We start from the raw sequence: 12,660 nt of genomic DNA, 5'->3' as shown, positions 1-12,660 counted from the left end.
TTGGGAGGCCTTTGAAATTAGAACCCTAGGGGGGTACAGCGAACGCTACCTTAAAGTGGACGTAATGCTCTTATGCGACATCTTTGAAAATTTCAGAGATGTTTGCATAAGAGCATATTCGCTGGACCCTGCCTGGTATTTCACGGCCCCAGGACTGGCTTGGGATGCCTTGCTGAAGTGTACAGGGGTACAGTTAGATCTACTCACTGATTATGACCAGCTTCTGATGGTTGAGCGGGGCATTAGGGGTGGCATTTGCCAGTGCAGTCTTCGCTATGGTTAAGCTAATAATGCTTATCTGTACCCAGATCGAGATCCCCATAAGGAATCTAGCTACATTGCCTACCTAGATGCAAATAATTTGTACGGGTGGGCAATGTCCAATCCGCTTCCTTATGGGGGTTTCGAATGGGTATCAGATCCGGATACTCTAGACAGGGGCAATATGCAGATGATGGTCCCTTCGGGTATATTGACGAAGCCGATATTGAGTATCAGGCCGAGTTGCACGAACTGCACAACGATTTCCCCCTTCTCCCGGAGAATAGGGTGCCTCCGGGACAGGTTAATAAGAAATTGTTGGCTCCATTGACCAACAGGGAGAAATACGTGGTTCACTTCGTCAACTTGAGGCAGGCTATGGGTTTAGGGCTGCGGTTGGTACGCGTACATAGAGCGCTTCCATTCAGGCAGTCCCGTTGGCTTCGTCCCTACATCGACCTCAACACCCAAATGAGACAACAGGCGACCAACATCTTTGACAAAGACTTCTACAAACTAATGAGCAACGCAGTATTTGGCAAATTCATGGAGGACGTACTAAAACGAACAAAAATAGAACTGGTAACAGACGAACGTAGAATACGGAAACTAATAGCGGAACCTACCTTTAAAGACAGGACGATCTACTCAGAGACGCTGACTGCTGTACATCTGGACTTTGGACAAATCACGATGAACAAACCAATCTAGGTTGGGATGGCCATTCTTGATCGGTCCAAAGTCCGGATGTATGACTTTCACTACGCTACAATGCTGACAAAATACGGACCTGACAAACTAAAACTTTTATACACAGACACTGACAGCCTCATGTACTTAGTAAAGACGAGAGACTTTTACGAGTACATAACTACAATGATGGACGAATTTGACACCAGTGACTACCCTGACGGACATCCATGTAAAAACAACAGAAATAAGAAGGTGTTGGGGAAGTTCAAGGATGAAGCCAGTGGAGAGCCTGTATCTGAATTCGTGGGCCTCCGCGCAAAGATGTACGCAGTACGCATCCGCGGCCTAGAGAAGAAGCGGGCGAAAGGGATAAAGAAGGCAGCCGTAGATAAAAAAATCACCTTTGATGATTATATGGCTGCCCTGTTCGAGGGAAAAGAGTTTACAACAACGTTTAGAACAATAATTTCTAAAGAACATAAACTCTTTTCCGTCGAACAGAGAAAAGTATCCCTTTCGCCCCACGACGACAAACGCCATCTAGTCGATCGCATTCACACTCTCGCCCATGGCCACTTTACCATAGCGGACTAGCCTGTGCAACGTCGTGGATTTTTTGTAAATATATATATTTCATATACTATGTACATGATTACCTTGTTTAGAGTAGGTCTTTTTTTTTTTTTTTTTTAATTGTTCTAGTCAATCTTTATTTATTAATTTTTTTAAACGTATTTTTGTAAACAATTTTTTCTATTTATTATTAGTATTTAGTATTAAGTTTTTTTCTAATTAATAGTTTATTGAAATTAAAAAAAATAAAAAAAAATTAATAAATAAAAAAAAGGTGGTGGGTATTAGTTTGTTATTTTATTTTATGTAAATAGGATGTGTGAATGTTGGTGGCAGGTGTGTGAATGCAATGTAGGTAGATTTCCTGTGCTATGTACGTAGCTTAGTTATATATAAACAGAAGCGAGAGAGCGTTCCTTAGTAGTTCCCATCATGCGCTTGATAAAGCAACATCACACCCTCTCTGTGCAAAACATTGACGACAGGGCCTCTTCCAAGAAATGCTCCAAACACGGTCCGCTTTTCCCAGATTCCATTAGATGTTTAATATGTGGACCGTCTAATTGTGGGAAAACTAACCTGATGTTGAGTTTAATATACGATCCAAAGGGGTAGAGATATAAAATATATATTTGTTTGCAAAGTCATTACAACAGCGCAAGTACCGGAAGCTAGCTCAAATTTTAGAACCTTTAAAAGATATTGGGTACTTTGAATTTGAAGACAATTCTCAAGTTCCCCCACCTAAAGAAGCCCTGCCAAATTCAATAATTATTTTCGATGATATAGCATGTGACAAGCAAGATAATGTAAGAGCCTATTTTTGTATGGGGCGCCACAGTGGAGTTGATATATTTTATCTAAGTCAAAGTTATACTAGAGTTCCTAAGCACTTAGTAAGAGAAAATGCAAATTTCCTAATACTCTTTCGGCAAGATGAATTAAATTTGAGAAGAATTTACGATGACCATATCAATTCCGACATGGAATTCAAAACGTTTAGAAAAATTTGCCACTGGTGTTGGAAAGAAAATAGATATGGTTTTCTAGTGTTGGACAAAGATAGACAGATAACTGAGGGAAGGTATCGAAAAGGTTTCAAAGCCTATATAATACCTTAACTATGTACTTGAAGATCATTGTTCATTGAGACATGGAGGGGCCAACTAGTGACGTTGTAATGCGTGAAATAATCGAAACTAGAAAGGCGATTCAAGAAAAGTGTAATTTATTGAAGAGAAACAGAGAATAGACCGATGAATATTTGAAAATGAAATATCAACCTATATTGAGTCCGTTTAAAGCATTGGTGGAAAAGCAGGAAAAGCCACCACTTGAATTAAAACAATCTCCTAAACCGGAAGTAGCTACTTGTGAAACACCCCTTCCACCTCCAAAGAGATTAAAATTTCTGAGGCTGGAATCGGCTACAACACCGCCGTCAAGATTAACAAAAACATGGCATGAAGTACTTTCAATTCAAAGCGACCGGAAGTTCTAAAGTTATCTTCTACTGCTTCTGCTGAAGCAACCAGCCCGCTTCAAGATGTACGAGAACAAGCACAAACGTCCGAAGGGAAGGAAATTTCAGCGAAATATTTGAAGGAAGTTGGAGAAATGTCCTCAAAATATATCAAAAAATTTATCAAAAATGAGACCAAGGACTTGGATATGATATATGGTGCAGTTTATGACGGCCGGAGATTTAGTATTGGTGACACAGTGGTCTCCATCAGCAAAGATATTCTATCTGTTGGTGATAATACCTATTTCGGCACACCAGGTCTTTTCGAGTTATTATTCTTGACAAACCCAAACTTGTCTATGGTGAAAAAGACGGATTATATCAATTATAAAAGCATACTGCAACAGACGAACGCTCATAGAGAAGGGCACAGCCTTTCCGGACCAATTAAAGTTCTAAACACAAACATGAAAAACAAGAATGTGATTTCAAAATTGTTTTCAACAAAAAGAGGTGCCGGATATGTAGATCCTAACATGCTTGTAGATCGATTAAGAAGCTTACTTGGCACCAACAATGCCAGAGCGGAAATAAAAAGTATTGAAGCCCAGCTGAGAGATGGAGGTATAATAGCTTAGTGTGGACATGAGCAAGCTTCATTTCATCATGGCCTCTGTTAAGGAACAGTTTGTAAACGAGTTGCACAGACCAGCAAGAAGAGTGTTCAAGAGAAGAGCAGTCCTTCTAAAGGGCTTAGATGACCTGTGACAAGCCGACCTGGTGGAACTAATATCCTATGCTAGATTCAATAAAGGCCATAAATATCTGTTGACCATGATTGATTGTTTCTCCAAATATGCATGGGCGATCCCTCTGAAGAATAAGACAGCCCTGGAAGTGAGTCAAGCATTTGAGAAAGTATTAGTCGAACGGAAGTCCAAAGAATTTGGAAACGGATAATGGAAAAGAGTTTTACAACAAGATATTTAGCAAGCTGATGGACGTGAACGGTATAAATCACTATTCTACCTACAGTAACTTAAAACATTTAATAGTGGAGAGATTCAATCGTACTCTGAAAGCGGCAATGTGGAAAAAATTTAGTCTCCAAGGATCGTACGACTGGTTAACCAGTATTAAATCGCTAGTGAACAAATATAATAACACTAAACACAGGACTATCAAAATGACACCGGCTTCAGTACGGTGAAAAGAAATAGAAGAACAGATGTTACGTGAAGTATATGCGAAGAAAACTTTGAAAAACTCCAGCATTCCCAAGTTCAAAACTGGTGATCATGTACGCGTATCCAAATATAAAGCGCAATTTGCTAAAGGCTACTGCCCTTCATGGTCCACAGAAATATTTAAAGTTGCTGAAGTGAAAAATACCATACCGATCACCTATCATCTGAAAAATTATAAGGGGTAAATGATTGCTGGAGGTTTCTATGAAGAGGAACTGCAGCTGGCCAAACATCCCGACAGTTACCTAGTGGAGAAGTTTATTAAACGGAAAGGTGATAGAATTTTGGTGAAATGGTTGGGCTTAGATAATTCACACAACAGTTGGGAGAATGTTAAAAATGTTCATATATAAAGCCAGAAGCAACTAACAGCGATTCAGTTTTTCATGAGACGTGCTGAAGATACGAAGAAAAAGAAGAGAATCATCCCCACTCCTAAACGGATGGGTGGCAAATCTTCAAAATTGAGTGGAAAAGCTAAACGAATGCTGGATACACTACCTCGCCTGCGGCTAAGTAATTTTGATCTAATTAAGTTGGCGAAATCAAATAAAATTCCTCATTTCAGAGGAGTATTCATGTTTGATGAATTTCCAAAGAAACCTTGGAAAAATTAACGAGCCATTTTTAATTTGGATAGCAGTGTTGGCAGTGGTACTCACTGGGTTTGTTACAAGAAGAGAGGAGAATATGTTCAATTCTTCGATAGCAGTGGTGCCAATCCCTCTGCTGAATTGGTCCGATATGTAAAGGGAAGTCGAATTTCATGGAACAGGAAGCAGTATCAGAAAGTTGGCAATAACAACTGCGGTCCGCTTTGTCTACTCTTCCTGCTGGATGTCTTATAAAAGAGAGGCTCACAACTGAAGTTGGCCATTTGATCACTAGACTGAGATGGGTTTAGACTTTAGAAGAGGCGATAAAAGGACAGTTGCGGAGAAAAAGAACATCATTCCAGTGAGAACAGTTTCCGAGCGAACATCGCTGACCAACAGCAGTATTCGATTTCTTCAGGCTGCAGGTTACTACGTTTTATCATCATCATGGAAGTGTTAGATTTGGAAGAGAAATGTCAGTTTGACAATTCAATCGAGTGCATAGAATTGCATTCCCATCACCCATATGCTTTGTAATGACAAATGATCGATATGTAATGACGGGTCGATATGGACATTGCAACGTGCAGAAAATGGTTATAGAGTAACCTAGCTGGGGTGAGCAATATAAGTTTTATTTGTATTTTTTATTACAAAAATATAGTGTTCTATCGAGCTGTGTGCTATTTCCTTGCTTGTTTCTTTCCATTACAAAATTGGTAACCACCGACGTGATTGAAATTAAGTTACTATTTTAATATTTTGAGCGGGTGGGTAACTAAATAAAATTAATTAATCAATCATCATGAGCGAGGAAGAAAAAGTGACAAGTGAAAGAGTTAGTGCGGCTATACCAGCTGCAGAAGAAGCCGTTACGGTAGCTGCCTATACTACAAACAAGATACCCCCATTCTGGAAGCCTGACCCGGAACTGTGGTTTAGTTCATTAGAGACATTATTTGCTAAAAATAAAATTTCTAACAGTGCTACTTAATTCCAAATAGTAGTTAAAAATTTGGAATTTGATGTAATGCAACAAGCGGCTGATATAGTGAAACATCCTCCAGATAATCCTTATGAAAGTTTGAAAGGGAGACTTATCAGTACATATTCTGAATCAGAAAATAAACGGATTACACAACTGTTGGAAGGTAAACACTTAGGAAAAGAAAAACCATCCCAGTTATTAAGGCAAATGCAACAATTGGCAGTTGACACGGTGGCCAAAGATATGGTCAAAATGCTGTGGATAAGGTCATTACCGGTAAATATGCAAGCTATATTACAATCTACCGGCTTTACAGACCCTGCTAGATTAGTTGATATTGCAGATAAAATTCATGAAGTTGTCCCAATTGAAATTTCTTCAGTTTCTAGTCTTAGTCAGTCAGCCTCCACATCTAATACAAGTACAGAGCTTATTACAGAAGTGCGACGATTGGCTAATGAAGTTGCGGAGTTAAAGCTTCAGACGCAGCGCGATAAACCTCAAGTAAGAAGAAACAGAAGTCGATCAAGACCAAGGAGGAAAACTCCATCTGACCCCAACTGGCTCTGCTATTACCATTACCGCTTTAGGCATCAGGCAAAAAAATGTGAAGCCCCATGCGCGTGGAATCAAACTGAAAAACCAGAACAGGGATACTGAAGGAGGTATCAGAGATGGCGTTATCGGATACCTCCAGGGGCCAACGCCGCCTGTTTGTTTCAGATAAGGTAAGTGGACGCTCTTTTCTTGTAGACACAGGGGCAGCAGTTTCCGTCGTACCTCCAGGCAAGAATATAAAAAAATCGCCCAAAGATTTTTGCTTATTTGCCGCAAATGGAGCGCGAATCAACGTATAAGGCGAAAAGACTTTATCACTAGACCTGGAATTGCGCCGCCTCTTTAATTGGACGTTCGTAATCGCAGATATACCAAAGGCAATCATTGGTGCCGATTTTATGTACCATTTCAATTTATTAGTTGATCTTAACAGTAAAAAGCTAATAGATAAAAAAACAGGGCTTACAACTTGCGGAAAAATTGGCAATTTTAAAACACAGTGCGTAATTTCTCCAATCTCAGGTACTGGTAGTAAAGGGAAAAGAGAGATCTGGCGCATGACGTCATCAACGTCGGATCCAAATCCCCTCCTTCCTTCATGTGGGTTGGGGGGGTCAGGTTAATATAAGAAAAAAAGTTTTTTAATACTCCTAGCTTCGATCCTGCGATCTTTTACTCTAAAGTCAGCAACTCTAACCACTAGACCATCAGTGTTACTGCTAAATATGTATTATTTAAGGTCTATCAACTTGGGGTGGTCACTCCGCCTTTCTTCGCCGTAGCTGTGCCGATGGAGCGTGAGGTGTATGTGTGTGTGTGTGGGGGGGGATGTATTGCATTCTCCACAGCTTCATCTATCATCTTTTCCTAGTTAAGACCACTAACCTTTTTATATTAAAATTCATAGCTGTCTATATGGTCACATATTGAAATGCTAGGTCACCAATACTAGAAAATGCAAATTAATCTTTAGTAAATTAGTTCTACACAATGGGGGAATATTAAAGTACTAAGTGTCCGTTCATTACCCTCCGCATCTCTACATACATTGTATGTATGTACGTACATTACATTACTTCCGCATTAGTTGAAAGTGCAAATGCTAATATTACTTTGAATTGCTGATATTAAATTTTTCCCACGCACATAAACATTCTATAGCCCATCTTCATAAACATGGCTGTTAAAGTACGAAGAATCATTTACCATCGCAAGCTAAATACGAGTTGGTGGGGGAGGATATTATTGTGTTTATAAACCACCTTCAGCTAGGATTTTACTGAGTTTGCTGTCCTGTGTGTCTGCTGAAGAAAACTCCCATATCACAGTTAGTACGATTTGTATGTTTTTTTTCTTTCAGAGTCTATAGTAACTAGTAGTTAATTAGCATTACTTTTAATTTCCCTGTTTTTAGATGTCTGATTTAAAGGAATTATTAAACCAAATAGCAGAAGAAGAAGAGACCCAATACCTTTCTGTGAGAGATTTAACTCTCAACACAGCCTACCCCATTATCAGTTTTAATAAAATAAATAAGAAAATTTGGGGAAAGTATCTACGTAATTCTAAAAGAAAGAATAGAAAATTGAGATGTTTTTTACCGAAAATTTTCGCAAAAAAGATCGACGAAAAAGTTATTAATAAATACAAACCTCTTACGCTTTCCCTTATTTATAAGGGTATTGGAAAAAATAAATCTTTTCAGTTAGAATTTGCATAATACATTTTATAAAAAAATATAAGTCATAACGAAATAATAACCAAGGTTTTCAGTGGAAATAGAGGATATTCCCTAAGCAAAATAATAAAAAGCTTATAATAATTCACAATAGTTCTGTTTCATTCAGACCTGTGTCAGTGAGGGTTACATGCAAAACCGTGTGTTTCATAATGTCATCCAACTACTGCATTAAATGTAGTAAGTCCTTCACTTTAAAAAATAATCTTCGAAGACATGAGAGATTTTGCGAGGGTAATGTTAGTTACTCTTGCAAAATATGCAAAAATATTTTTAGTAACAAATTTAATAGAGATAGACATGAAACTTTTTGTATTGGACAACCACCTCTCAAGAAAGTAAGAGTTGATGAGGATGTTTCTATTGAAAGACATCAGCAAACATTAAAGAAAAACTGTCAGGAACCACCCAAGATTCAACTTTTAAAACTTAAATCAGAGCAATATGAATCAGCATGTTCAGAAAGGTTAAAATCTTATTTTGTGCGTTCTACGGAATTTGAAGACCTGGTTACATTTCTGCACTCTATTAAAAGCCGTCTGTATGAACTAATTAAACTTCAGTTAGAAAAGAAACATGCTTTGAAGATTAACATAGTAGTTGAATGCCTCTTTGAAAATGTAGCTGGAGAGCAGAGCGATCGCGCTTTTAAAACTCGCAACAAAGCTGTTTACACAACTACCGATCTCGATGAGTTTCTCGAACAGGAATTCAAGAAACTAGTAAATGAAATGGAAGAAAGTCAGTTAAAAAAAAGTGGCTGGCAACTAGTTGGCGTTGATGGCGCGAGGTTGAGAATAAATATGTACAAGCCATTGGGAGGGTCAACTTATATAAAACTTCCTGACGCGATTGCAGCTAAGAAAGCTTGTATAAATCCAGAGAATTATGATGAACAGTGTTTCAGATATGCAGTGCTAGCTAAATATGTTGATAAAGATCCTCAACGAGTTAGTAAATATAAGCATATGTCTCACAATTATGATTTTTCCTGTATTGCCTTCCCAACACCGCTTCATCAGATTAGAAAATTTGAGAAGGAAAATAGTATTTCCATAAATGTATTTGCACTTGATGAAGAGGATGCAATTTATCCGTTGAAGGTTACGAACAAAGAATTGCCAGACCATCGAGACCTTTTGCTCTTAGAAGATGGCGGAAAACTCTATGTATACATTAAGGACTTTGAGAAATTAGTACGTAATCAAAAGACTAGACATAATGGTGTGATTAAAGTATGTAAGCGTTGTTTCACTCACTTTGACAATCAGCATGGGAGAACTGCGGCTGAGAAATTAACTGAGCATAGTATATATTGCAATGATAATGATCCAGAAGGCCGTTAAACTCCCAACTGATGAGCCCATTATTAAATTCAAAAACGTTGAACATCAGTTAAAAGTGAATTTTGTGATTTATGCAGATTTTGAGTGCATTTTAAATCAAATACATACATGCACACCTTCTCCAGCGAGTTCATACACAACGAAATATCAAGAACATATACCATTTTCATTTTGTACATACGTTAAAACTAGCGACGAAATAGATCATCTTTGGTTGAGTAAAGAACCATTCTTGTATAGAGGAAGTAATGCTGCTCAATATTTCTTAGACCATCTCAAAGACTTATCAGTTTCCATTAACAAGATTTTAAAAATTAATGAAGAAATGCTGATTGACGAATTAGAAAAGAGAGAATGGAAGGCGGCTAAGATCTGCTATCTCTGTAAGCAAACATTTACAGAAGATAATCACAAGGTGTATGATCACTGTCATATTTCCGGCACGTATAGGGGCCCTGCTTGCAATAAATGTAACTTACGATGTAGGACGCCCAACTATGTTCCCGTTATCATACATAATCTCAGCGGATATGGCGCACATCTCATCATCAAAGAATTAGCTAAGGCCCCTGGGAGGATTGACATTTTACCCCACTCAGAGGAAAATTTTATTTCGTTCACCAAATTCATTAATGGAATAAAATTTCGTTTCATTGACTCATTTAGATTTATGTCCGAGAGTCTAAGTCAATTAGTTTTATATCTCCCAAAAAACAGTTTCATAGAAACAACAAAATTTTTCAATGAAACTCAGTTACCGCTTGTATTAAGAAAAGGAGTTTTCCCATATGATTACGTTAACTCTTGGGAGAGGTTAGAGGAAAACAATTTACCACCGAAAGAGGCATTTTACAGCACATTAATGGACAGTAACATTTATGAAGAAGACTACAACCACGCTATGAAGGTATGGAATCATTTCGAATGCTCTACCTTAGGAGAGTATAGTGATATCTATTTAAAAACAGATGTTTTGTTACTGGCTGATGTCTTCCAAAACTTCAGAAATGTAACAATGGAGACACATAAAATTGATCCTGCACATTATTTCACAGCACCAGGAATGGCATGGGATGCGATGTTACGTTTAACCGGTGTCAAATTAGAACTTTTACTGGATTATGATATGATTTTAATGGTTGAACGTGGAATAAGAGGAGGTATTTGTCAATCTTCACTAAGACATTGCAAAGCTAACAATAGATACATGCATAATTACGATCCGTCTCAAGAATCCGTGTTTATCATGTACTATGATGCTAACAACTTATATGGTGACGCCCAGAGCAGGTTTCTACCATACGGTGGTTTCAGATGGGTAGAACGACCAGAAGAAATAAGAGTTCAGGACATTCCAGATGATTCTGAATGTGGATACATATTGGAAGTGGATGTGGACTATCCTAAACATCTTCATCTGCTTCACAATAATCTACCATTCCTTGCGGAATCAATTGTACCTCCTAAAAGCAAAGCAAATATAAAAAAATTAATTCCTCATCTTGGTAAACGGGGGAGATATGTTGTACATTACACTGCTCTCAAACAAGCTCTCGATTATGGATTAAAATTAGCGAAAGTTCACAGAGCCATACAATTTAAACAATCTCCATGGCTTCTCCCATACATTAAGTTAAATACTGATATGAGAAAGAAGGCGGCTAACAATTTTGAAAAAAATCAACATAAATTGTATAATAATGCCAACTTTGGTAAGACCATGGAGAATGTTCGCAAGCGAATGAACTTCGAGTTAGTAAATAATGAAAAGAGATTATCAAAATTAATTGCAAAACCGAATTTTCTTGATAGAAAAATATATGACGAAAATTTAGTTGGAGTACAGATGGCTAAAACAAAATTATACTTCAACAAACCCATTTACGTTGGATTATCTGTACTTGATATCTCAAAAACTGTTCTTTATGGATTCCACTATGAAGTCAAGCTCAACAAATATGGACCTGAGCGTTTAAGCCTTATCTATACCGATACAGACGCCGTCTTATATAAAATAAGTACAGAAGATGTGTTCAAAGATATGAGGGAGTTGGAACATCATTTTGACACCTCAGACTATCCTCACGAGCACCCCAACTATTCTACCAAGAATAAAAAAGTGTTGGGGAAATTTAAAGATGAAGTGAATGGACAAATAATTAACGAAGTGATTGCCTTAAGACCGAAAATCTATGCCATCAATGTTGATGGTAATATAAAAAAACGTGCCAAAGGAGTTCAGAAAACTACTCTTAAACGGATAAGTTTTGAAGATTACAGACGTGTTTTATTTGAAAATATTTCCATGTTATCCATAATGAGATCTATTAGATCGAAGGAGCATAATGTTTTCTCCCTTGAAGTTAATAAACTCTCTCTTTCCGCAAATGATGACACAAGATTTTATACATACTGAAGCCTATGGTTTTTGCACTGAAACCCTTACGTGAATATTATTAGACTTATATTTAAATATAAAAAAAAAAATTTGTTTTCTTATATTTTTTCTTAATCATTTTTGTAATAAAAAATTAATTCACTCTTGCACTGATATATAATATTGTAGTAATAATTAGTAATATATAATCCAAGAAAAGAAGAAGGCAATGGATTCAATGATGCCTGATTCTATGAACATCAATAAAAAATTTCAAGTAAGTAAGGAGTAAAAAAAAAAAATGGAAGTAGTAAAAATAGTGACAAAAAATAAGCAAACTAATAATTTTTTTTCAGATAATTGAAAGAATTTTCTTTCATCCCATAATCGAAAACATCACAACAGTTAAACAAATTTTACAAATATTTAATAATTTCAATATTGCGGCAGTGGCCATAGAACAAGAACTCAATGAATATCACATTTTCGTGAACGCCAAGAACTTTTATTCAGGGAGATTTATACCATCCATATCAACAATTAACTGTTTAAAACTTAGAGGAAGAGAAATAGTGAATGGTGTTCCATGTCTAACTTTTATAAACTGTTTAACTATTTTTGTCTTTAGATTTAAACCAAAGGGTCCTCTAACATTGAGCAATTATGATTATTCTTTGAGAATAAATAATAATCAAAATATTCGTTGTATAATTCAAAATGATTATATAATTCCTATTGTAAACTTTGTTGATATCTCAACTTCATTGAAAATTGTAAGCCTTAAGGCATTTATCTCTAATTGTGATATGACTGTGAGG

General features: G+C 36.9%; 2 protein-coding genes across 2 annotated transcripts in view; both read left to right on the top strand.

The window, feature by feature from the left end:
- LOC141457603 (uncharacterized) overlaps window positions 1-12,660 on the top strand; it is a gene marked incomplete at its 3' end in the record, with an annotated part of 667,626 nt that overhangs the window by 89,746 nt on the left and 565,220 nt on the right. The gene's annotated exons all lie outside the window — the stretch shown is intronic.
- On the top strand, window positions 8,141-9,475 carry LOC141457612 (uncharacterized). Its single transcript, XM_074134816.1, has one exon. The coding sequence runs from the start codon at window positions 8,272-8,274 to the stop codon at window positions 9,463-9,465; it is 1,194 nt and encodes a 397-aa protein (XP_073990917.1). The 5' UTR covers window positions 8,141-8,271; the 3' UTR covers window positions 9,466-9,475.

The sequence above is a fragment of the Rhodnius prolixus genome, unplaced genomic scaffold (assembly GCF_049639745.1).
Source record: "Rhodnius prolixus isolate KJV_2025 unplaced genomic scaffold, Rpr scaffold_34, whole genome shotgun sequence".
Taxonomy (NCBI): domain Eukaryota; kingdom Metazoa; phylum Arthropoda; class Insecta; order Hemiptera; family Reduviidae; genus Rhodnius; species Rhodnius prolixus.
This window is presented reverse-complemented; position numbering and strand designations above follow the sequence as displayed.

Coding starts and splice junctions, on each gene's coding strand:
- LOC141457612 (XM_074134816.1), top strand. CDS start 8,272: ATGTCATCCAACTACTGCATTAAATGTAGTAAGTCCTTCACTTTAAAA.